Below are 27,424 nucleotides of genomic sequence, written 5' to 3'. Positions count from 1 at the left end.
ACAATTAGGAATATTATTTTAAATTAGCATATAGAGGGACGCCTGGGTGGCTCAGTTGGTTAAGCAGCTGCCTTCGGCTCAGGTCATGATCCCAGCGTCCTGGGATTGAGTCCCACATCGGGCTCCTTGCTCGGCAGGGAGCCTGCTTCTCCCTCTGCCTCTGCCTGCCACTCTGTCTGCCTGTGCTTGCTCTCTCTCTCTCTCTGACAAATAAATAAACAAAATCTTTAAAAAAAATTTAAATAAAATAAATTAGCATATAGAAATAAAGGAAAGTTTTTGTCTTTGTGCTTGTCTTAATTTGTTGCTTTTCTTTATTGCTTTAAATTAAGTATGCTTTTATTTAATGCAGGTTTTTTTTTTATCTTTTTCTAAATAGCTGGTGCTCTCAGTGCACATAGGTATTTTCGAGATAATCCTTCTGAATTATGCTGTATCATTGTAGATAGTGGATATTCCTTTACACATATAGTTCCTTACTGTAGAAGTAAAAAGAAAAAAGAAGCAATTATTCGGTGAGTTGTATTCAATTTTCATGTTTTTCTTAGGTTAAAACTGAATGAAAGGTGTGATAAACTGAACCGAATTTGAATTCTCCCTTTTTAGGATAAATGTGGGAGGAAAACTCCTAACCAATCATCTAAAGGAGATCATATCTTACCGGTAATACTTATTTGATTTTTGGTGGGGGGGTGGAGGGGGGCGGCTCGTGGCTGCTGATAATGAATTTTTTAAAGTAATTTAAAATTATTCTTTAAGGGCGCCTGGGTGGCTCAGTGGGTTAAGCTGCTGCTTTCGGCTCAGGTCATGATCTCAGGGTCCTGGGATCGAGTCCCGCATCGGGCTCTCTGCTCAGCGGGGAGCCTGCTTCCCTCTCTCTCTCTCTCTCTCTGCCTGCCTCTCCATCTACTTGTGATCTCTCTCTCTGTCAAATAAATAAATAAAATCTTTAAAAAAAAAAAATTATTCTTTAACTGTTAGTTGTAACTTCAGGTGATAATTCTATATTATTGCTTTAAAAACTATATCACATACATAAATACAAATGATGTTCAAATTGAAAAGCTTTCTAGTGGGGCATCTGGCTAGCTCAGAAGAGGAGCATGCAACTCCTGATTTCTGAGTCATGAGTCCAAGCCGCACAGTGGGTGTAGAGCTCATTAAAAAGAGAGAAAAAAAGAAAGTGTTCTAGCACTTGAAATGCTAGTGTCCATCAAAATTTGGATATTTCCAAATTCTAGGGAGTTTAATATTTTAAAATTTTAGAATTTATAAGAAGTTATAAATGTTACACATTATAAAACAAATGTATTTAAGGAAAATAAATCTCTACTTCATCTTTCTGTCTCATGTCAATTGCATTCCCCACAAAGTATGGTTTTTTTTTTTTGTCTTTTTTTTTTTTAAATTTTATTTTTCATAAACATATAATATCTTTTTATCCCCAGGGGTACAGGTCTGTGAATCGCCAGGTTTACACACTTCACAGCACTCATCATAGCACATACCCTCCCCAATGTCCATAATCCCACCCCCCCAACTCCCCTCCCCCCCTTAACCCTCAGTTTGTTTTGTGAGATTAAGAGTCACTTATGGTTTGTCTCCCTCCCAATCCCATCTTGTTTCATTTATTCTTCTCCTACCCCCTTAACCCCCCATGTTGCATCTCCTCTCCCTCATATCAGGGAGATCATATGATAGTTGTCTTTCTCCGATTGACTTATTTCGCTAAGCATGATACCCTCTAGTTCCATCCACGTCATCGCAAATGGCAAGATTTCATTTCTTTTGATGGGTGCATAGTATTCCATTGCGTATATATACCACATCTTTATCCATTCGTCTGTTGATGGACATCTAGGTTCTTTCCATAGTTTGGCTATTGTAGACATTGCTGCTATAAACATTTGGGTGCACGTGCCCCTTCGGATCACTACGTATGTATCTTTAGGGTAAATACCCAGTAGTGCAATTGCTGGGTCATAGGGTAGTTCTATTTTCAACATTTTGAGGAACCTCCATGCTGTTTTCCAGAGTGGTTGCACCAGCTTGCATTCCCACCAACAGTGTAGGAGGGTTCCCCTTTCTCCGCATCCTCGCCAGCATCTGTCATTTCCTGACTTGTTAATTTTAGCCATTCTGACTGGAGTGAGGTGGTATCTCATTGTGGTTTTGATTTGTATTTCCCTGATGCCGAGTGATGTGGAGCACTTTTTCATGTGTCTGTTGGCCATCTGGATGTCTTCTTTGCAGAAATGTCTGTTCATGTCCTCTGCCCATTTCTTGATTGGATTATTTGTTCTTTGGGTGTTGAGTTTGCTAAGTTCTTTATAGATTTTGGACACTAGCCCTTTATCTGATATGTCATTTGCAAATATCTTCTCCCATTCTGTCAGTTGTCTTTTGGTTTTGTTAACTGTTTCCTTTGCTGTGCAAAAGCTTTTGATCTTGATGAAATCCCAATAGTTCATTTTAGCCCTTGCTTCCCTTGCCTTTGGTGATGTTCCTAGGAAGATGTTGCTGCGGCTGAGGTCGAAGAGGTTGCTGCCTGTGTTCTCCTCAAGGATTTTGATGGATTCCTTTCTCACATTGAGATCCTTCATCCATTTTGAGTCTATTTTCGTGTGTGGTGTAAGGAAATGATCCAATTTCATTTTTCTGCATGTGGCTGTCCAATTTTCCCAACACCATTTGTTGAAGAGGCTGTCTTTTTTCCATTGGACATTCTTTCCTGCTTTGTCGAAGATTAGTTGACCATAGAGTTGAGGGTCTATTTCTGGGCTCTCTATTCTGTTCCATTGATCTATGTGTCTGTTTTTGTGCCAGTACCATGCTGTCTTGATGATGACAGCTTTGTAATAGAGCTTGAAGTCCGGAATTGTGATGCCACCAACTTTGGCTTTCTTTTTCAATATTGCTTTGGCTATTCGAGGTCTTTTCTGGTTCCATATAAACTTTAGGATTATTTGTTCCATTTCTTTGAAAAAAATGGATGGTACTTTGATAGGAATTGCATTAAATGTGTAGATTGCTTTAGGTAGCATAGACATTTTCACAATATTTATTCTTCCAATCCAGGAGCATGGAACATTTTTCCATTTCTTTGTGTCTTCCTCAATTTCTTTCATGAGTACTTTATAGTTTTCTGTGTATAGATTCTTAGTCTCTTTGGTTAGATTTATTCCTAGGTATCTTATAGTTTTGGGTGCAATTGTAAATGGGATTGAGTCCTTAATTTCTCTTTCTTCTGTCTTGTTGTTGGTGTAGAGAAATGCAACTGATTTCTGGGCATTGATTTTATATCCTGACACTTTACTGAATTCCTGTACAAGTTCTAGCAGTTTTGGAGTGGAGTCTTTTGGGTTTTCCACATATAGTATCATATCATCTGCAAAGAGTGATAGTTTGACTTCTTCTTTGCCAATTTGGATGACTTTAATTTCCTTTTGTTGTCTGATTGCTGAGGCTAGGACTTCTAGTACTATGTTGAATAGCAGTGGTGATAATGGACATCCCTGCCGTGTTCCTGACCTTAGCGGAAAAGCTTTCAGTTTTTCTCCATTGAGAATGATATTTGCGGTGGGTTTTTCATAGATGGCTTTGATAATATTGAGGTATGTGCCCTCTATCCCTACACTTTGAAGAGTTTTGATCAGGAAGGGATGCTGTACTTTGTCAAATGCTTTTTCAGCATCTATGGAGAGTATCATATGGTTCTTGTTCTTTCTTTTATTAATGTGTTGTATCACACTGATTGATTTGCGGATGTTGAATCAACCTTGCAGCCCTGGAATAAATCCCACTTGGTCGTGGTGAATAATCCTTTTAATGTACTGTTGCATCCTATTGGCTAGTATTTTGGCGAGAATTTTTGCATCTGTGTTCATCAAGGATATTGGTCTGTAGTTCTCTTTTCTGATGGGATCCTTGTCTGGTTTTGGGATCAAGGTGATGCTGGCCTCATAAAATGAGTTTGGAAGTTTTCCTTCCATTTCTATTTTTTGGAACAGTTTCAGGAGAATAGGAATTAGTTCTTCTTTAAATGTTTGGTAGAATTCCCCCGGGAAGCCATCTGGCCCTGGGCTTTTGTTTGTTAGGAGATTTTTGATGACTGTTTCAATCTCCTTACTGGTTATGGGTCTGTTCAGGCTTTCTATTTCTTCCTGGTTCAGTTGTGGTAGTTTATATGTCTCTAGGAATGCATCCATTTCTTCCAGATTGTCAAATTTGTTGGCGTAGAGTTGCTCATAGTATGTTCTTATAATTGTCTGTATTTCTTTGGTGTTTGTTGTGATCTCTCCTCTTTCATTCATGATTTTATTTATTTGGTTCCTTTCTCTTTTCTTTTTGATAAGTCTGGCCAGGGGTTTATCAATCTTATTAATTCTTTCAAAGAACCAGCTCCTAGTTTCGTTGATTTGTTCTATTGTTTTTTTGGTTTCTATTTCATTGATTTCTGCTCTGATCTTTATGATTTCTCTTCTCCTGCTGGGTTTAGGGTTTCTTTCTTGTTCTTTCTCTAGCTCTTTTAGGTGTAGGGTTAGGTTGTGTACCTGAGACCTTTCTTGTTTCTTGAGAAAGGCTTGTACCGCTATATATTTTCCTCTCAGGACTGCCTTTGTTGTGTCCCACAGATTTTGAACCGTTGTGTTTCATTATCATTTGTGTCCATGAATTTTTTCAACTCTTCTTTAATTTCCTGGTTGACCCATTCATTCTTTAGAAGGATGCTGTTTAGTCTCCATGTAATTGGGTTCTTTCCAAATTTCCTCTTGTGATTGAGTTCTAGCTTCAGAGCATTGTGGTCTGAAAATATGCCGGGAATGATTCCAATCTTTTGATAACGGTTGAGATCTGATTTAGGACCGAGAATATGATCTATTCTGGAGAATGTTCCATGTGCACTAGAAAAGAATGTGTATTCTGTTGCTTTGGGATGAAATGTTCTGAATATATCTGTGATGTCCATCTGGTCCAGTGTGTCATTTAAGGCCTTGATTTCCTTGTTGATCTTTTGCTTGGATGATCTGTCCATTTCAATGAGGGGAGTGTTAAAGTCCCCTACTATTATTGTATTATTGTCGATGTGTTTCTTTGATTTTGTTATTAATTGGTTTATATAGTTGGCTGCTCCCATGTTAGGGGCATAGATATTTAAAATTGTTAGATCTTCTTGTTGGACAGTTCCTTTGAGTATGATATAGTGTCCTTCCTCATCTCTTATTATAGTCTTTGGCTTAAAATCTAATTGATCTGATATAAGGATTGCCACTCCTGCTTTTTTCTGATGTCCATTAGCATGGTAAATTCTTTTCCACCCCCTCACTTTAAATCTGGAGGTGTCTTCGGGTTTAAGATGAGTTTCTTGTAGGCAACATATAGATGGGTTTTGTTTTTTTATCCATTCTGATACCCTGTGTCTTTTGATTGGGGCATTTAGCCCATTAACATTCAGGGTAAGTATTGAGAGATATGAATTTAGTGCCATTGTATTGCCTGTGTGGTGACTGTTATTGTATATTGTGTCTGTTCCTTTCTGATCTACTACTTTTAGGGTCTCTCTTTGCTTAGAGGACCCCTTTCAATATTTCCTGTAGAGCTGGTTTGGTATTTGCAAATTCTTTCAGTTTTTGTTTGTCCTGGAAGCTTTTAATCTCTCCTTCTATTTTCAATGATAGCCTAGCTGGATATAGTATTCTTGGCTGCATGTTTTTCTCGTTTAGTACTCTGAATATATCATGCCAGCTCTTTCTGGCCTGCCAGGTCTCTGTGGATAAGTCTGCTGCCAATCTAATATTTTTACCATTGTATGTTACAGACTTCTTTTCCCGGGCTGCTTTCAGGATCTTCTCTTTGTCACTAAGACTTGTAAATTTTACTATTAGGTGACGGGGTGTGGACCTATTCTTATTGATTTTGAGGGGGGTTCTCTGAACCTCCTGGATTTTGATGCTTGTTCCCTTTGCCATATTGGGGAAATTCTCTCCAATAATTCTCTCCAATATACCTTCTGCTCCCCTCTCTGTTTCCTCTTCTTCTGGAATCCCAACTATTCTAATGTTGTTTCGTCTTATGGTGTCACTTATCTCTCGAATTCTCCCCTCATGGTCCAGTAGCTGTTTGTCCCTCTTTTGCTCAGCTTCTTTATTCTCTGTCATTTGGTCTTCTATATCGCTAATTCTTTCTTCTGCCTCATTTATCCTAGCAGTGAGAGCCTCCATTTTTGATTGCACCTCATTAATAGCTTTTTTGATTTCAACTTGGTTAGATTTTAGTTCTTTTATTTCTCCAGAAAGGGCTTTTATATCTCCCGAGAGGGTTTCTCTAATATCTTCCATGCCTTTTTCGAGCCCGGCTAGAACCTTGAGAATCGTCATTCTGAACTCTAGATCTGACATATTACCAATGTCTGTATTGATTAGGTCCCTAGCCTTTGGTACTGCCTCTTGTTCTTTTTTTTGTGGTGAATTTTTCCGCCTTGTCATTTTGTCCAGATAAGAGCAGATGAAGGAGCAAGTAAAATACTAAAAGGGTGGCAACAACCCCAGGAAAATATGCTTTAGCCAAATCAGAAGAGATCCCAAATCGTGAGGGGGAGAAAGGGGATAAAAAGAGGTTCAGAAAGAAGAAAAAAAGAAAAAAAAAAAAAGAAAAAAAAAGAAAGAAACAACAAAAGAAAACCAATAAAGAAAAAAATATAAAAAGGAAAAAATATATATATATATTAGATAAACTAGTTAAAAAACGTTAAAAAAGAAAAGGGTAAAAGTTAAAAAAATTTAGCAGAAGAAGAAAAATAAATTGAAAAAGAAAAAAAATTAAATTAACTGCAAGGCTAAAGAATCATGGGGAGAAAGCCATGAGTTCCGTGCTTTGCTTTCTCCTCCTTTGGAATTACGCTGCTTTCCTTGGTGTTGAAACTGTACTCCTTGGTAGGTGAACTTGGTCCTGGCTGGGCTTCTTGTTGATCTTCTCAGGGAGGGGCCTGTTGTAGTGATTCTCGAGTGTCTTTGCCCCGGGCAGAGTTGCACCGCCCTTACCAAGGGCCGGGCTGAGTAATCCGCTTGGGTTTGCTTTCGGGAGCTTTTGTTCCCTGAGAGCTTTCCGTAGAGTTCCGGAGGGCGGGAATGAAGATGGCGGCCTCCCGGTCTCCGGCCCGGAGGAGCCAAGAGCCCGGGGCCCCACTCCTCAGTGCACCCTCAGAGAACAGCGCCCAATTACTCCCGTCACCCTGCCTCCGGCCGCGCTCCGAGCTGACCGAGCCTGCGACCGGTTCAAGGTAACCCCGAGCTTAGAGCTTACTCCTCGGCTCTGTCTCTGTAGCCGGCTTCCCAGTTCTAATACCTGTAAGCTCTGCGACACTCAGACACCCCTGATCCTTCTATGACCCTGCGGGACCTGAGGCCACGCTGACCCTGCGTGGGCTTCACCCCGGTTAAGCCTCTGGAGCGATGTCCCTTAGCGGAACAGACTTTTAAAAGTCCCGATTTTGTGCTCCGTTGCTCCGCCGCTTGCCGGGAGCCGGCCCCTCCCCCCGCGGTCTATCTTCCCGTCGCTTTGGATTCACTTCTCTGCCAGTCCTACCTTTCAGAAAGTGGTTGATTTTCTGTTTCTAGAGTTGCTGTTCTTCTTCTCTTCGATCTCCCGTTGGATTTGTAGGTGTTTGCAATCTTTAGATAAGCTATCTAGCTGATCTCCCACTACCTGAGGTAGTCTCAGCCTGCTACTTCTCCGCCATCTTGACTCCTCCCCAAAGTATGGTCTTTAAACTGTATTTATCTCTTATATTTTTAGTCTCTGTGAGCCTTAATAATGTATTGATATTTCTGCTTGTTGAATTAACCAATATTAGCTGACTATCCATCATTAAAAGATGAGGAATTAGTGTACTACCACATTCTAACTCTTCTCCCTTTCCTAAGTTTTATTCATGGTATTATTTTTTATTTTATTTTGTTTAAAAACTTAAGTGGTATTTTTTTGTTTTATAAGTAGAATTCTTAAATCTCAATTTCTCACAATAATTTTGGCTGGTATGACACTTTCAGTATCTCTTAGCTCCCCTCTATGTCATATGAGAAAATAAGTGAATCTGCATTTCTTTCTGCATTTCCTCCCATGTTTTCCTTCTTTCTTCTGTCAGAGGTACCATTATTTTTTAGACGCCTTATTGAGCTATGATACATATCCACACAATTCACCCTTTTTTTTTTTTTAAAGATTTTATTCATTTATCTGACAGATCACAAGTAGGCAGAGAGGCAGGCAGAGAGAGAGGGGTAAGCAGGCTCCCTGCTGAGCAGAGAGCCCAATGCAGGGCTCGATCCAAGGACCCTGGGCTCATGACCTGAGCCGAAGGTAGAGGCTTTAACCCACTGAGCCACCCAGGCACCCCACAATTCACCCATTTAAAGTGTACATTTTCAATGGGTTTTAATATATTAGAACATTTTTAGAACATTTTTATTACCCCTAAGAGAGACCTACTCCCCTTATCCAACCTACCCAGCTCTAGCACATTTGTAAAAAACTTATTTTGAAATAATTACAGCCTTTGGAAGTTATAGAATAGTACATAGAGCCTTGTGTAATCTTATTAATATATAACTAATACAGTATCAAAATGATAAAATTGACACTAATACAGTATTGTTTCCAGTTTTCACCATTTTTTACATGCATTTGTGTGTATTTATCCCATGTATAGATCATGTAAATATCACCACAGTCAAGATGTAGAACTGTTCCATCTCTCCAAAGGAACTCCTTTGCGCTACCCCTTTATATTTGCTTCCCCACCATGTCCCTCACTCCTGGCAATCTCTAATTTGTTTTCTACTTCTATAGTTTTGTTATTTCAAGAAACAGAATCTTATAGTATCTAATCTTTAGACAGTGACTTTTTTCATTAAACAATGCTATACCATTTCTTCTTAATTATTGAGATAACATTTACATATGATTTTTTACTATAGTTAAGTCTTCTTGCCTTGCTTATATATTAATTCTAAAAATGGAGGGTTCATAAATGGCATATACGGTGTTAAAGTTATGTGAATGTTATTTATTGTAGAACCAAACAGAATTGGGCTCCATTTCAAAAGGTTTAAATATTTAGTTCCCTTATCCTCATCAGATTAGAAGCAACATATTTAAAAGGCACAGAAAGTTGAGACAGATGAGGTCGTTAACCAGAACCTACACAGTTTTGAGTCCATGACCTGTGTATTAAATCATTCCTCCTTCCTTTCATGACTGAAAAAAGTTCATGTATTTTATTTTTTTTAATAATTTTTTTTTTTTATCTGACAGAGATCACAAGTAGGCAGAGAGGCAGGCAGAGAGAGGGAGAGGAGGAAGCAGGCTCCCTGCCGAGCAGAGAGCCCGATGGGGGATTTGATCCCAGGACCCTGAGATCATGACCTGAGCTGATGGCAGAGGCTTAACCCCCTGAGCCGCCCAGGTGCCCAGGTTCATGTATTTTAAAAAGAAAGGCTGTTGAAGTTGAATTTGAAAAGAACAACCTGGCAAGAATACTTAGAAATAGTATTTGGGAGGGGCAGCTGGGTGGCTCAGTCGGTTAAGTGTGTCTGACTCTTGATTTCAGCTCAGGTCATGATCTGAGCCCTGTGGTGGGCTCCGTGTTGAGCATGCAGACTGCTTAAGATTCTCTGTCTCCCTCTCCCATTGCCCCTCCCCCACCACCACTTGCACACTTTTGCTTTCTCTGTCTCTCTAAAAAAATAAAAAGAAAAAGTTAAAAAGATATAGTTATGGGAAAGAAGAATAGTGAAAGGAGACTTTGTCAGTAGATGATAAAGCATTTTAAAATTGTAATAAAGTGATACTTAGATGAGAATTAAATGATAGATCAGAGAGACTGAATAGTTAATTCTGAATCAAACACTGTAAAAGAAAAAGTAATATATAGATTATTCAGGAAAGGATACAGGGAACGTTGGCTGTTGGGAGAAAAATTTTCCTTTGGCTCATACACTAATATCCAAATGGGTTTAAGATTTAAATATAAAAATAAAGCCACAACAGGAAAATATTTGAGTTGTTAAGAATAAAAATAGTAGAAGAAATACACTTGATCTTAGCCAAAAGGCTGAGAAGTGATAAAAAAAAATAGTCGAAGAAATAATAAAGGATATAATTTTCCTATATCTTTTTTTTTTTAAAGATTTTATTTATATAGGGGTGCCTGGGTGGCTCAGTTGTTTAAGTCTGCCTTTGGCTCAGGTTATGATCCTGGGACCCTAGGATAGAGCCCCATATTGGGCTCTCTGCTCAGCAGGAAGCCTGCTTTTCCCTCTCCCTCTGCGTTTCCCATCTACTCATTGTCTCTTTCTCTCAAATAAATAAAAAAAAAGATTTTATTTATTTAATTAGCTATTTGAGAGAGAGAGAGAAAGAGCAGGAACAGTGGGGAGATGCAGAGGGAGAAGGAGAGTTAGAGAATCTCAAGCAGACTTTGTGCTGAACACAGAGCCCAATGCGAGGCTCGATGTCATGACCCTGAGATCATGACCTGAGCCAAAACCAAGAGTCAGACGTTCAACTGACTGAGGCACCAAGGTGCCCCCCTCCCACATACCACTTTAAAGAAAAAAATAAACATTTTATTGAGATAAAACATACATCCAGAAAAGTTTACAAACCTTGAATGTATAACTCAGTGAATTTTTAAAAACTGAATATACCCAAGTAACTAGAACACAGCTCAGGCAGAATATTATCAGCACTCTAATCCCTCTTTGTCCTCTTCTGGTCTGGAAAACCACTGATTTCAAGCATTTGTAAACAAAACTAATATAAATAGAAAACTGAGAAATAAACTTGAAACAAATATGACACTGGGTTGTTATCTTTAATATATTAAGGGCTCTTATCAGTCCTTAAGAAAAGCACTACCTTGGTATAAAATGGCTACTAGATGATTCTCAGAAAACAAATGGTCTGTGGCACAGATAGATAATCATTAGAATTACATATAGTCAAAGGATATAAATGGATAATTCTCAGACATAAAAAATGATAAGTATCTGAAGTAATTACAGATTCAGTTAAAACATTTATTGAGCATTTATATAGGAGGTTGGGAGATACGAGTTAAATAAGAATTTCTCTTTTTCATGGCACTTCCTTGTAGAAAAATACAAATTAAAATGCCACAACTTTTAGAACTTGAATTAATAGAATTTTTTCAAAACATGATGTTCTAAAAACAAAAAAGAAGATGTTGCAGATTGTGATGCTGGCTGTTAATGATTACAGCATAACTTGAAATAACTTTTCTGGTAAACAGTTTGGCAGTACACCAAGATACGAACAGTATTTCAAATTCTGTGTCCTACAGTATGAATAAATAATGAGATAATCTGAGATACAGATAAAAATACCTGTATTGCATCAGTTTTGAGTTATACTTTTCTCACATTTCTAGTTGGGATGGATCTTCCAGTTGTTGGTACCTTAGAATTGTTATAGTTTAATTACCATCTTTTCTTCTCACTGGTGCAATAGTGAATCTTAAAGAAGGTAGAATATGCTGTGTATGGAGATAACAAAGAGCAAAAAGGGAGCAATAATAATGTCTTTTACTTATTGAGTATAAGGACTATGCTAAACACTTTACATGTATAATTAGAGTCATTTACTTCTTACAGATGTGTTAAGTCAATGATCTTACTGTTATTACCCTTTTAGAGTTGAAGAGATTGAAGCCCGAAGAGGTAAAGTAACTTGGTTGCCAAGTTGTGATTCAGCCAAAGTCTCTGGGGCACCTGGCTGGCTCAGTTGGTAGAGTATGTGACTTTTGATCTCAGGCTCATGAGTTCAAGCCCTATGTTGGGCATAGAGCCTACCTAAAATAAAACAAAAAACAACAAAGCCAAAGTCCACATTTATAAACATACAAATATCTTTCCTCCCTGATTTAAACTTCCAACACTAGGAACATTAATAAATACATTTTAATAGGTCCCTCTAATAAATAGTATAGGGTAGTAAATAACCATATTTTTAAAGAACAATAGCGTAAGAAAATGGAGATGATGTTGAGTCTAAAACAAAAAGTATATGTAGTATACATGTATAGAGATAAATATTCAAATAATTTCATATTTTTGTTATCTTTTTTTATGTTTTTTATTGAAGTATAGTTGACACAATGTTACATTAGTTTTAGGTATACGACGTAGGAATTTGACAATGTTATACTGTGCTTTCTATAAATGTAACTACCATCTGTTACCATAGAATACTATTACACAGTACGTTAACTATATTCCCTATGCTGTACCTTTCATCCCTGTGACTTACTCATTCTGTAACTGGAAGCCTATACCTCCCATTCCCCTTCACCTATTCTGCCCATCCCCCTACCCTCTCTCCTCCAGCAACCACCAGTTATCTGTATGTATGGGTCTGTTTTTGCTTTGTTTTATTCTTTAGATTCCATATATAAGTGAAATTTTATGGTATTTGTCTTTCTCTGACTTCCTTCATTTTGCATAAAACCTTTTAGGTTCATCCATATTATCACAGATGGCATGATCTCATTCTTTTTTATGGCTCCTTGGTATTCCATTATGTGTGTGTGTCTGTCTCTGTGTGTGTACATACCACATTTTCTTTATTCATTTACTTATCATTGGACACTTGAGTTGCTTCCATATTTTGGCTATTATAACTAATACTGCAATAAACAGGGGTATATATAGTTTTTCAAATTAGTGTTTTTGTTTTGGGGGATAAATACCCAGTAGTGGAATTACTGGATTGTATGATATTTCTACTTTTAATTTTTTGAGGAACCTCCATACTGTTTTCCAGAGTAGATACACCAGTTTGCATTCCCACCAACGGTGCATGAATTTCTCTTTTTTTGTGTTGTTTCAACACTTGTAACTTAAACACTTTGACACTAGTCATTCTGACAGGTATGAGGTGATATCTCATTGTTTTGATTTGCATTTCCCTGATAGTGATATTGAGCATCTTTTCATGTATCTGCTGGCTGTCTGTATGTTGTCTTTGGTAAAATGTCTATATTCAGGTCCTCTGTCCATTTTAATCAGATTATTTGTTTTTTTTAGTGTTGGGTTCTAAAATTTCTTTATGTATTTTAGATATTAACCCCTTATCAGATAAATCATTTCAGGTGTATCATTTATAAATATCTTCTCCCATTCAGTAGGTTATCTTTTCATTTTGTTAATGGTTTCCTTTACTCTGCGAAAGACTTTTATTTCAGTGTATTCCCAATAGTTTATTTTCACTTTCATTTCCTTTGTGTGAGGAAACATATTTAGAAAAATGTTGCTAAAGCCAATGTCCAAAAGATTACTGCTTGTATTTTCTTTAAGTTTTATGGTTTCAGATCTCACATTTAGGTCTTTAATCCATTTTGAGTTTGTTTTAGTAGATGGAGTGAGTTTTCCCAGCATCCTTCATTGTAGAGACTATATTAGCCATAGATTAATATAAGCATGGGTTTATTTCTGGGCTCTGTGCTGTTCCATTGATCTATGTGTCTGTTTTTCTGCTAGTTACCATACTGTTTTGATTACTATGGCTTTGTAGTATATCTTGAAATCTGGGATTACGATACCTCCAGCTTTGTTCTTTTTCAAGATTGCTTTGGCTATTCAGGGTCTTTCGTTGTTCCATATGAATTTTAGGATTATTGTCCTAGTTCTCTGAAAAATACTATTGGCATTTTAATAGGGATCATATTGAATCTATGGATTGCTTTGGGTAGTATGGACATTTTAATAACATTAATTGTTCTAAGTCACGAGCATGGACTATCCACTTGTTTGTGTTGTCTTCAGTTTTGTTTTTAAAAGCATCTTTGTTTTCTTCATTAAGCCTGTGTTTCTTGGGTTCAGTTATCAAATATTTATTAAACATCTACTATGTGTCAGGTACTACGTGCTAACTCACTACTATGATCAGAAAAGAAAGTGAGAGGGTTAAGTTATTTTAGCAAGATTCCATTCAGAATGGTTGGAGGAGGAAAAAGTTTGCTCTCTAATAAATGTTACCATATTTAAAGGCTTTGTTTTCAGTTTCTTTCTGCAAACTGTTCTAATATCTGCTCTCAGAGGAATAATGTGGAGTTTAAATATAATGGAAATGTGATTATTCTATAAAGTTGAAAATATTTTACACATTCAAAAATTTAATATTTTAAAAAGTGAGTTACCCAAAGATTTAATTCCAGCAAAAATATTTTAAGTAATTGTAAATTATCCTTACATTTTTCCATTTCACATTTTACAGTTTTTATTTCTGTTTAGGCAGCTACATGTTATGGATGAAACACATGTGATTAATCAAGTGAAAGAAGATGTGTGCTATGTGTCTCAGGATTTTTATAGAGATATGGATATTGCAAAGTATGTATAATAGTAATCTAAGAATTAGAAAGTTGATTCTTGGGTAATGTTACACAAAGTTAATTATTTCACAAGTCTCTATTTTGTTTTCCAGGTTGAAAGGAGAAGAAAATACAGTAATGATAGACTATGTTTTACCTGACTTCAGTACAATTAAAAAGGGCTTTTGTAAGGTAATTTTTAAAATCCTTAATGACATTGCTTGATGTGACCACCTTAGTCAGATTTGAAAAACATCTAGCTGGGGGCATCTGGGTGGCTTGGTTGTTAATAATCTGCCTTCAGCTCAGGTCATGATCCTGGGGTCCTAGGATAGAGCCCCACATCAGGCTCCCTGCTCAGCCGGAAAGCCTGTTTCTCCCCGCATCGCCCCACCGCCCACTTCCCCTGCTTGTGTTCCCTTTCTTGCTGTGTCTCTCTGGCAAATAAGTAAAGAAAATCTTTTAAAAAGAAAAGAAAAACATCTAGCTGGATTTGGTAGAGTCTTGCAAAGTTGTTGAAAACTGCTTTTCTGCTCTTTGTTTCTCCAGACACAAATGTATAAATGATTAATACCTCATTAATAAAGTTATTTAGAGAAAGAACCATCAGCTGAATGATAGCACATGGGAAGAATCTGGAGATAGATCATATCGTTATTTATATTCTGGTTAACCCTTTTCTATTTTCTTAAGAATTAGTTTAAATCCATTTCAAAGTTGTTTATTTGCCTTGTGAAAGTTACCAAAATAGCTGACGTGGCTGAATTTTATTTGTTTCATCTGATATGATCAAATTGTAGTTGAAAAGGGGGAAAATCTGGTGTACTTTCAAAGTGTTGAAAAGTAGTTCATCTTGGATGTTAAAATTATTTCTCCTTACCTTTGATCAGCTCAGGTAAAGTATCACTTCTGTTTGGGTAAATGTGAAGGTTGGCCTTTTAGCTGACTTGATGGAGGAGTATTGGGAAGTTAAAAATCTTTGGTCAGAAATTTAAGCATGCTTCCATAAGGAAATATTTAGGTTACCATTTATTGCAGTATACTTTAAAAGAGTGAAAAATTGAGAAGAGCCCAAATATCCACTCTTGGAGGAAAATAAATAAATTTTGATGTATTTGTATTATAAAATAAACAGTAGTGAAAATTAAGTGGAGCTACATGATAATTATGTATACATCTCAAAAACATGTTTCTGTCTAAAACATCTAAGACATGAATGATGGTGTCTTTAGGTGATTTTTAGGAAGATATGTATATTTTCAGGCTGTGTGGAGTAATTTATAAAGTATGTAATTTAAGTAAGTAATTTAAGTATGAAGTAAAAGTATAAAACTGTATGTGAGTAATAACACCAAATTAAAAAGAAGAGTGTTAATTTATTAAGTGTCAAACTAGTTGATGGATATATAGGTTTTGTACTTCTTTAATTTTATACTTCTATTAACTATACTTCTTTATATGCCTGAAATTAAAAAAAAATTAGGGGCATATTATTGAGGTGAAATACAAATCAGAATTCTGAAGAGGGTTCATAAAATTGAAATCACTCTATAATGTTCTTAGAGATGGATGCTTGTGGAAGGACCTAGGTTGGGTTTCGAAAGTGGGAGTTGAGATAGGTTATGAGATCAGGTTGCCTTTTCATGAACTGGAAGCCCAAGTCCTCTTTAGGATATCAAAAGTATATTTTTTTCCTTGGGGATGACGAAAACTGCAAATACATAGACAGCCGCATCTTCATATATCATTAAAACACTCCAGTTATATAAAATACCTTCTGGATAATTTACAGCATTTTGTAGAGTTAATGGTGGTAAAGTAATCTGTATTTCACAGGGATGAGCCCTCAGTAAATTCTCAGTGATTCCCAATTTCTCCAAACCTGACTGATCATTAGAATCACCCAGGGCACTTGAAAAGTAATCTATATCTATGTTCTCAGTTCCTGGATATCCTTGTTTGAAAACTTATTCTTAAAAATCTCTTCCAGGGGAGTGTGGGTGGCTCAGTTGGTTGGGCGTCTGCTTTCGGCCCTTGTCATGATTACAGGGTCCTGGAATTGGGCTCTCTGCTCAGCAGGGAGCCTGCTTCTCCCCCTCCCTCTCCCTCTGCCTGCCACTCTGCCTACTTGTAATCTCTATCTCTCTCAAGTGAATAAATAAAATCTTAGAAAAAAATCTCTTTCAGATAATTGCACTTTCAGTTAAGTCTGGGAAAAACTTTTTTTCTTGAAAAAACAATTTTTTTAATGTAGTTCTCTCCTGCCCTTCAAATGACACCCTATTAGTTTACTGGACTAAATGCAGCCAGTTTTCTCCTTGCCAAAGTATAAACCCTGTTTTCTCAAACCTGTACCATACATAGTGAGCCAGTAGGGATGTGGTTATTCCTCCAAGTGACTGTTGCTTTACTCATCATCTTTGGAGAAAAAATGCAGATGCCACATATTATTGTTTGAAGCTCTTTTATTGGTCTTTGGCTTGTGATTAGTACCTGGTTAGAGGCTAAGCTTCATTAACTCAGTTTAGACTCCTTGTTATCAGTTGAGTGGACAGATTCAGTTGGCCTGGACTTTTGCCAGACAGTGGAATGTTACATTGAGTTTTTAATTCAAAAATAATAGTTTAATCTTTCCTTAGTTGATTAATGTTAAAATTTATAATTTTTTCACAGTATCATTGACCTCGAACAATGTAGGGGTTAGGGATGCCAACCAACATCCCCCTCCCTAATGCAGTTGAAAATCTGCATATACCTTGACACCCTCTGCTCCCGCAAAAAACTTAACTACTACTAGCCTACTGATGACCAGAAGCATTACTGACAACATAAAGTTGATTAACACGTATTTTATATGTTATATGCATTATATACTATATTCTTGCAATAAAGTAAGCTAGAGAAAAAATGTTACTAGGAAAGTCATAAGAAAAAGAAAATATATTTATAGTACTGTATTATAAAAAAAAATCTGCATATAAGTGGACCCATGTAGTTCAAACCCATATTCAAGAACTACCTATACATGTTAAATCATGTGTATATTGAAAAAAACAAGACCAAAATACAAACAAAATTATGTGTATATCTTAGTAATCTTAAGCTTTAGAAATAATTTTAGTCTATGTTAGGATTTTTTTTAAGAGTTTATTTATTTATTTGACAGACAGAGATCACAAGTAGGCAGAGAGAGGGGGGAAGCATGCTCCCCACTGAGCAGAGAGCCCGATGTGGGGCTCGATCCCAGGACCCTGGGATTATGACCTGAGCTGAAGGCAGAGGCTTTAACCCACTGAGACACCCAGGTGCCCCAAGTCTATGTTAGGATTAATCCTAAAATGTGTTATTTTCCAAAGAGGTAAAAAAAAAAAAAATGTGTTATTTTGTATTTATTACTTAATCACCTTCATTGTTGCCTGATATGCAACAACTCTGATGAAAGTTTATATATGTTTATGAAATTAGAAAAATAATAACTTCATAAAATGAAAAAAATTATAATTATTTAAGAGCCCTTATACTTAGGATATTGTTAAAACTTGTACTTTGATAGTTTATTCAAGAATATTTTTAAATTGGGAAAAGATACAACCTTCATTTTCTAGCATTTATGATAATAACAGTAACAGTAATAATCTCTATAATATTGTTACTGATTACAACTGATACAAATTCCAATTTTATCTCTTATCAGAAAGGGGATACCTACTGAAATGTAATGTACTTGATGGACTTAAATTGGGAAAATCTGGCTCATGATTAATGATTACAGTAATAGTTTCTGTACAGTAGAGTCATTGTAATTTAAATTGATCATTTTTTTTACAGTATCAACAAAATTTATGAGACTGTGTAGTAATCATGGCCTACATTGACTAAAATAGCAATTCTCAGCACCCTTATAAAATCCTTTTGTCCATGTCTAAAAAAAAATGTTTTTTGGAGTTAAACTCTTAAAACAGAAACTACTTGTAGTTCCACATTACATATTGATGATTTTGGAGCCAACATTCAACAAGAAATTTCTAGTTCTGGCTCTTTCCACTGGTTTAGATATTTGAGCCTGGGACAATCACATGATTCTCTTCTGTAAAATCTGGGTAATGGACTACATAATCATTAATGTTTTGTCAGCTGAATTTCTCCCAAGTCTGTGTCTTTTTCAGCTTATTTTGAATGTTGACAAATTGAGTTATATCCCTTAAACTCAAGCCAGTATCACTTTTTTTTTTTTTTAAGATTTTATTTATTCACTCAACAGACAGAGATCACAAGTAGGCAGAGAGGCAGGCAGAGAGAGAGGGGGAAGCAGGCTCCCCTCTGAACAGAGAGCCCAATGTGGAGCTCGATCCCAGGACCCCGGGACCATGACCCGAGCCAAAGGCAGAGGCTTTAACCCACTGAGCCACTCAGGTGCCCCACCAGTATCACTTTTAAGTGAATTTATAAATCTGTAGGAGACACTTCCTTTCTGCCTGAGAAGGAAGACTACTCTGAGAGGATACTTTCCTCTTTATTACTGTAACAGTAGTGTGTTGGGTAAAAAGTGATTTGAGTTTCCTTTTCTTCCTAAAGTATTAAGAAAATTATGTAATTTTTGGATATCCTTTTTTTAAAAGATTTTATTTATTTATTTGACACAGAGAGAGAGATATCACAAGTAGGCAGAGAGAGAGGGGGAAGCAGACTCCCTGCTGAGCAGAGAGCCAGATGCAGGGCTTGATCCCAGGACCTTGAGATCATGACCTGAGTTGAAGGCAGAGACTTAACCCACTGAGCCACCCAGATGCCCCTAATTAAAACAAGTGTTTTAAACTTGTAATTTCTAAATTCCAAATGATAGAATTCAGAATTATATCCAGGTTAAGAGAGGCAATATAGTGGAAGGAATATATTGTATGTGCTTTTAGTTATTAGATGAATGATCTCGAGCAAGTCATATATCCTTGCCAAACCTAATTACATCATTAATAAAAAGGAAAATATGCCTACCTCACAGGATTATGTGAGCGTTCAATGGGATAATGTATATAAAATGCTGAATACAATGAATGGCACATTGTTGACTTGTATACTGTTATTCAAGAATTTATTGAATACTCATTATGTGCTAGGTGGTAGATATGTGATGGTTTAAATTATGAAGGATAATATAGAGTGATAGTGGAGAATAATGGAGGGACCTTTCATTTGGAAGTTAGAAAAAGCCTCTTTGAGGAAGAAAAAATCTGGACAGAGAATGGATGACTGATTACATTAAGGGATCTATAATCTTTAAATATATTACTCTTTACTAATTATTAATATTTTCATATGTTTTAAGTTTTTTTATTTATATAAAAGATTGGGTTATGCCCTGTGTGTATAATTGCAAATGGATATCTATAACTGAACCTAGAAGAGCTGATGATTCTTAGTAAAATTGGAAAGACCATTATTTTAATGTTGCAGAATGTTGTAGAAGATTATTTTTTCTGGCCCCTTCAAGAACACAGCTCAGCAGAAAATAAATAACAAGAAAATTTGATTGATGAAGTCCATGGATTTCAAAATTGATTTCTGAAAATTGAATAGATGAATTTAAATATTTAGGTTTTGTTGTACAAGGGGAAGGGGAAATATTTTTTGGAGGGGCAGCAAAGCAAGTTTTATTGAGTGATAGCAAAATGATAGTATAGAGCTCCCAAGGAGGGAGGGTACCCAAAGGGGTTGCCTGGGAAAGGGGAAATCTTGATGTAATACAGCTACGCGGTCCAATAAACATATAGGACAGGAGAGTGGGAGTGCCTGGCTGGCTCAGTGTATAGAGTATGCATCTTATGATCTCAGGGTCATGAGTTCAAACCTCATGTTGGTGGTAGAGCTTACTTAAAAATACTTACATATATACATACATGCATACATAGGACAGTGGAAGTAGATGTAAGATATACTAAATGTTTTTTAGAACATATTCTTTGTTCTCTAGGAACTGAATTTGGCCTGTTATTATAGGCAGGTTAAGAAATTCCCTCTCCTCTATTTTCCTTTTCTTCCTGTTTTATTTTTTTAATTTTTTAAAAAAGATTTTATTTATTTATTTGACAGAGAGAGACACAGCAAGAGAGGGAACACCAACAGGGGGAGTGGGAGAAGGAGAAGTAGGCTTCCCATGGAGCAGGGTCCGCAATGCGGGGCTGGATCCCAGGACCCCAGGATCATGACCCAAGCCAAAGGCAAATGCATAACAACTGAGCCACCCAGGAGCCCCTCTTTCTGTTTTAAATGTAAGGAATACGGCCAGATCATCTTTTGGGGAATAGTTACATTAAAGTAAGCAATTATTTTTTATGTGGTTTAGGCAACAGAGAGGGCCAGCTTTTTCTAACTTTTGAGAATCCTGAAATTTCCAAGAACATGGTAACATATTAGTAATAACACGTTACTAAATGTTACTAGTCATATAGACTAGATAATGTAGCTTAAACTTTGTAATCTTATTTTTCTTTAAGCCAAGGGAAGAGATGGTGTTAAGTGGAAAATACAAATCTGGGGAACAAATTCTTCGTCTGGCCAATGAGAGATTTGCTGTTCCAGAAATACTTTTTAATCCTTCTGATATAGGAATTCAAGAAATGGGTATTCCAGAAGCAATCGTCTATTCAATTCAGAACTTACCTGAAGGTACATAAATAAAGTATTAAATGATAATGATATTTCTAAAAAAATCATAAGCTCTATGAACGATAGAGAAATCATCTGAATTTCCTAAGTAATTACAGGCAAGTGGCAAGCCTCTTTTATTTACAGAGATTCCATAGTGCACTTGAATAATTCTTTATTGGTCCTAGATTAGAAATTTGTTACAGGGAAAATTGTCTGCTAAAACTTGAAGACATTAATCTCTTCATGACTATTAAAGTATTGTATCTGTTTTAGAAAAGTTTTAACTCAGATTTACACAGAATAGAAATTTATAATTTAACAAAGTGACGGTTTTTAGCTATTGATGGGACTGGTTTGTCCTTTCAGTTTTATTTGAACTAATGTACAGGAAGTTAATTTTAATGAGGCTGAAATCTGGTGCTTCTCAGTGGTGTGTGGGTTCTCCTGAAGCAGGATTCATCTAAGTAATTTTCTAGGGTCTTAGAGAGTACTTTTATATCTTGAAAGTGTCTTTCTAGTTCATAAGGAATGGTCCAGGCGTTAGAGAAAATCTAGCCCCTGCAATGTCCTTTCCTCCCATTAAAAAAAAAAAGATGATCACATAATGCCATCATCGTCTTAATGTAGTTATCTTACAACTCTTTTTGTGTTAGTGTCTCATATATTTCATGTTTTATATAAAGTTGCAGGTAGTGTTATGCAGCATTTTATACTACACTGCTTTAATGTCGTGAGACTCTGTCGGTGTAAGGGAACCGTGTGCCTCTTTTGTGAATAGAAGCATTAGGTGGGGTGGCCATTATTTATTAATTCCTCATAGATTTCCCCGTGGTGACTTTTAATACCAGCTAACCATATGGCACCTAATAATGTTTGCCATCATGTAACTTTAATGAGTGTAGAACACAAGATCCTTTATTATTATGGATCATGAGTGTTTTTCACCATCAGATGTAAATGTTGCACAGTTAGTAGGTCTGTCTCTGTGAGATAAAATGAAAGTTTGGGCTTCTAAGTTAAAATGCCTTGAAGGCCTTCCTTTTTAGTTTTACCCTACTTCACAGTCTCAGCCTGCAGAAAGACTTCCTCCATTTTAGGGAAGAACGAGTATCATTACCAAATGTCTGCTCCTAGAATGTATTATATATTAGCTTACATCTGTGTATAAGCAGTCAGTAGTTCAAACTCTTCACCTTAGCCTTTCATTTAAAGATCTATGAGGTCATATTTCACTTGTTTAATGGGTCAATTTGTGTAAACTTTAACTTCATTATAAAATCTTATAAATTATAAATAGTTGTTATGGTTATTAAAAAATTACATGGTTTCCCAACCAGTAACTATAACTGTTTGCTCTTGCCTGAGCCCTCATATCTATCCTTCTGGAAAGATAAGTAAACAGGTTTTCTGATGCCTTTCTTCTTCTTTTCTTCCTCTTAAAGAAATGCAGCCGCATTTTTTTAAGAACATTGTTTTGACAGGAGGAAATTCCCTTTTCCCAGGATTTAGAGATCGGGTTTACTCAGAAGTTCGATGTCTCACTCCAACAGATTATGATGTTTCAGTTGTGCTGCCTGAAAAGTAAGTGTTGGCTGATACAGAGATAAAACATGCAAGTCATTTTGAAGCTAAAACGGTCAATAGGTAGACTTGAGCTTAAAGCCTCATTCTAGCAGGTTGATTTCACCTTTGAAATCCTCATTTTCCCTTTCTCAAAAATTAGAAGAATAAACCTTACATTTCAGTGGGCTATGGCAGCTTGATGCTAATATGCTGAGTGTAGTTCCTGGGGAAGGACCTTAGCGGAGCCACATCCTGTTCAGCGTTTTTACTTTATAAATAAACAAACAAGGTCTCATGACTTGGCAAAGGCCTTATAGTAAGTTAATTGCAATGACCAGGCTAAAACCTAGTTCTCTTTTATTTTGAGTTGGGAACAAATACATGTCTCTTACCAAATATGTGTGTAAATAATACCGTCTCACTGCAGTCCCAGTCTTAAGTGACAGAATTGCAAATAAGACCCCATATACCTGATTTTTTTTTAAAGGGCGAGAGAGAGAGCAAGGGGAGGTTGCAGGGGCGGGCAGAAGGAGAGGGAGAATCTTAAGCAGGCTCCATGCCCGGCACAGAGCCTGATGTATGGCTCAGTCCCATGATCGTGAGATCATGACCTGAGCCAAAATCAAGAGTCAGAGTCTTAACCAACTGAGCCACCCAGGTGCCCTCCATATACCTGACTCTTAATTTTAGAGTTTTGTTTTAAAGTAGAAGTTTCTAAATCAATAGCAATGAATAAAAGGTCTCTATCTGCTCACTTAATTTATAGCTATCAGATTAAATAATAAATAATTATTGGATATTGGAATGATTTTTATCAGCATTATTGTTCATATACTTTATAGAATATGAAGCATACTGGATTTTTATCCTGTGTGTTTATTTTATTATTATTTTTCCCCTTCGTTTCTTTATTCCCCACACTTTTTTTTTTCTTTTTCCCCCTCATATGCTTTTTGTCCTGCATTTGAAATGCAAGTCATGCATAAGGCCAAGGGATCCACAGAAATAGTCTTTGTTCTTTTATTCATCAAATCTTTATTGTACATCTGTTTTATATATGTATGTAAGTAAATACATATTTAAAGATTAGGCAATAAAATGAATATAATAAAACATTTATTAACTTTCCATCATTTTTCAGATTTTAAACTGATTTGGGGGAGAGGAACAGTAGAAATAGAATTGAGTCATAACTCAAAGTATAACCTCAGTTGAAAAAAACCAAACTAAATGTTTTATGCGTTCCAGTGTTACTGACTGTGTCCTACCCTGTAAATGTTTCATTTATTAGTGGTAACAGTATAGCAGCAAAAGCACAGACTGAAAATAGTTCTGGGTTAAAATGTAGTCTTACACTTAACCTCTCTGAACCTCATTTTCCGAATCTGTGAAATGAGAGTTAGAATAGTTGTTTCGTGGGGTGTTGGGCAAAATAGATGACATATCTTTGTCACATACAGAATTTAGATCTAGTTATAACTGTTTTTCCTTTTATGCATTTTTGACCTTTCATATTCTTGTTTTTTATTAGAAGTAGAGGGTCTATAAATTCAGGGCACAGGGGAAAAAAAGAACACTTTGTTGTACTAGTGACCAAGGTTCTTTTCTTTCTGAGTTTACCTTATTCCTATGAAGCTTATGCTTATTTTCACACTTTAAGTGATTTTTCTGTTAAATTAGGTTGAGTAGAGATTGCCCCATTTTAGTTACTAATGAATGTTTTCTGGCATTTCAGTTCTGTAAAATCATCTCGGTTCACTTATTTTAACTTTATTTTTAGCCCTATTACTTATGCCTGGGAAGGTGGAAAATTGATATCAGAGAATGACGATTTTGAAGATATGGTAGTAACAAGAGAAGATTATGAAGAAAATGGACATAGTGTCTGTGAAGAGAAATTTGATATTTAAGAAACATTCTGAATTAAAGTTTTGACTGGTTGTAATTGAAGGGTTTAATTTCAATGTTCTTTTTAAAGTAGGTTACCTTTCATCCTAAGATAAGATCTTGAATTTATGTAAATACTTTGATCCTTGGCTAATTTTCAAAGGTTTCTTAGCTACGTTATTACAGTAAACTGTATCTCCACTCATATTTTCATTTAGGAGTTAGACTACCATAACAGTGCTCACACTGTTCCTGAGAATAGGTTATGTTTCATTAGAAGATGAAAGAGAATGCATTTTAAATTTAATTCTTTATAGCTAAGAGCACAAGCGTAACTATCTCACTGGTCAGCTTTCCTTGGAAGATTCTTTTGTGTGGCTATGACTAGAGAGGGATTGGCTAAAGTGTTTCCTGGCTGATACAATTTCTCTTTTAGAACTGAGTATTTTATCTAAAAATTGTCATTTTTGTTTATACATACTAAATTTGGGAAGACAAATCTTATTTGTGTTTTGCATTTATTTTTTATTTAGAGTAAGTTGGAAAGGGTGGAAATGAAAGCCAATTTATTAAAGTGCTTTTTTGATCAATACTATGTTGGCAGAAATGTATTATTTTATTCATAAAAATACTGTACCATTTTTTAGGCTGAAAAGAAATTAGACATTAACTCAGGGTGGGTCAGAAACTCTTGAAACAAATGTTAATGGTTTGTTTTAAAAACTCATATGGGGTACCAAAAAAACCTCATATAATTCACAGTAGACATAGTCAGGTATTAAAAGCTACAGATTCCCAGTGTAAGGAAAGAGCTGGTAATGACATTAATGAATAGAGCAGGTATGCTTCTCTGTTTACAAACTGTAGAAACTCATTTGGGCTGTCCTAAGCAAAACAAAATTTATCAGTGGGACAGTGTTTTGTAAAATTAAAAAAAAAAGAAACTAGACCAACAGCCTTAGGAAATATAAAAAGCCAGGATAACCTTAGGAATCTAGGTTACAGAAATTGAGAAACAATCCTTTTAGAGCCCTGCCATCAAATATCTCAGCTTCTCTATTTCCTGTCTTAATATCATTATGTTCATGAATCAAATTCCTATCAGTTTCTTCATCCTAGTTCGGATCATGCATTTACCCCATGCCTTCAGGGACTTTGACAGCACTACTAAGAGTAAAAGCAGGTCGTTTCCCAAAGGAAAATTAAGGTGAAGAGACAGATGCTGATCAGAGTGAAAGAGCTGTCAACTACAATTTTACTTGGGTTTTGTTGGTTAGGACCTGGTCAGTCCTTCCTAGACTTAGGCTGGAAGTTGCAAATTGAGTGTTTGTGTGTTACCCAATTACTAGCACATACTCTGCGGACAGTGGAGCAAGACAGTGCTGTTAGCACAAAATGAGGTTTTGCAGCCATTCAGTTAGAATTTCAAGATGATGTGTTTGGACGTAAAAGGGTAAATCCCCATTTAAAAGACTTTCCTTGACTTGTCAAGACCTCATGTTGGACAGGCAGAATACTTATTCATCGCCAACCAGGTGTTTTTCCTTGAACAAGCATTCCTCAAAGCTGCATTCCCAAAACATGCCCTGGCCTTGAAGTCTTGCTGAGACTGATGTGTGTGTTCACATGCTTACTATAGTAAACTAATTTCTGTATGCACTGTGCATCTCATAGTGGTCATCTTTGAGACACTAAAAATTCATTTCTGAAATTAATGAACATAGACCTTAATCCTCTATCTCTAGAACATTAAAGCTCCCATCCATTTCCACACCTATCTAATTTAGAAACGTCATTGCTAGAGATTTTATTTTAATATTATATAGTAAGTTGGTTTCAGAGAGAACATTTACTGTTAGTTCTAAATAATAACATTTAAGTGATACGTTAAAGATATCAATTATTTTGGAAAGATACTGATAAAATCCATAAATTCCTAATTTAAAATTCACTAAAAGTGGGGTGAGAACTTAGCCACATTAGCATTCCTAGTTTTTTTTTAATTAAAGATTTTATTTATTTGAGAGAAAGAGGGAGGAAGAGAGTGAGCATGGGGGTGAGAGGCAGAGGGAGAAGCAGGCCCTCTGCTGAGCAGAGAGCATGATGCAGGGCTTGATCCCTGGACCCTGGGATCATGACCTGAGCTGAAGTCAGATGCTTAACCAACTGAGCCCACCCAGGTGCCTCTAGAGTTCATAATTTTTTATTGCAAATTGCGTGCATGGAAATAACATGTTCCAGTGTTGGCCATGCATCGTATACCCCTTAAGACAGTAGAATTAGGATTTACATCAATGATTAATTAAGATAAAACTGTCCTCTCAAACACTTTTCTGTCTTGGTTTTGAAATTTTTAATTCAGTGGTGTTTGACTTGGCATAGCAAACTGATCATGTTCACCTACTTCATGTCCCAAACCCCTTTAACCATTTCTAGTGGAGAAGGGAAGAAAGTAAATGAGATCAGGGAGGAATATACAGGGAACACTTCAGTGCTATTTGTGATATATTATTTCTCAAGCTGGGTGGTGGGCACATGGGTGTTCACTGTAGTAAAATCTATACTGTGTGTGTGAAATAGTTCACACTATATTTTCATAGAGTAAATCCTTAAGTGACTCTAGGAAACACAAAGGGTGCTATTGATGAACAAAAGTCAGGAATTTGTAAAAGATGAAAAGTAAATGAGATTATATTGTTGGTGAATCAGGAACAAAACCCATGTCCCAGATCAGGGCAGGAGAAAACTACTAAATACATAACAATTCCAGAGATTTTTTTTTTTAAGATTTTATTTATTTATTTGACAGAGAGAGAGAGATCACAAGTAGGCAGAGAGACAGGCAGAGAGAGGGAGGGAAGCAGGCTCCCTGCTGAGCAGAGAGCCCGACTCGGGGCTCAGTCCCAGGACCTGAGATCATGACCCGAGCTGAAGGCAGAG

General features: G+C 36.3%; 1 protein-coding gene across 2 annotated transcripts in view; it reads left to right on the top strand.

The window, feature by feature from the left end:
- The window catches only part of LOC111142124 (ARP6 actin related protein 6 homolog), a 30,342-nt gene extending 5,263 nt beyond the window's left edge, over nt 1–25,079 (top strand). Inside the window, exons 5-11 of one of the 2 annotated variants that reach the window (XM_022495103.1) lie at nt 446–515; nt 607–663; nt 14,310–14,408; nt 14,503–14,581; nt 20,881–21,052; nt 22,477–22,615; nt 24,378–25,079. In XM_022495103.1, coding sequence (XP_022350811.1) covers nt 446–515; nt 607–663; nt 14,310–14,408; nt 14,503–14,581; nt 20,881–21,052; nt 22,477–22,615; nt 24,378–24,507 — 746 coding nt within the window. In that variant the 3' untranslated portion in view covers nt 24,508–25,079. Of the gene's footprint in view, nt 1–379; nt 516–606; nt 664–14,309; nt 14,409–14,502; nt 14,582–20,880; nt 21,053–22,476; nt 22,616–24,377 lie in introns of both variants that reach the window. The other variant, XM_022495102.1, reaches the window with a different exon arrangement.
- Nucleotides 25,080–27,424: the final 2,345 nt, after the last annotated feature.

This window comes from Enhydra lutris, unplaced genomic scaffold, assembly GCF_002288905.1.
Source record: "Enhydra lutris kenyoni isolate GAN:26980312 unplaced genomic scaffold, ASM228890v2 scaffoldscaffold7, whole genome shotgun sequence".
NCBI lineage: Eukaryota > Metazoa > Chordata > Mammalia > Carnivora > Mustelidae > Enhydra > Enhydra lutris.
The sequence above is the reverse complement of the archived record's forward strand: the minus strand, read 5'-3'. Positions and strand labels throughout refer to the sequence as shown.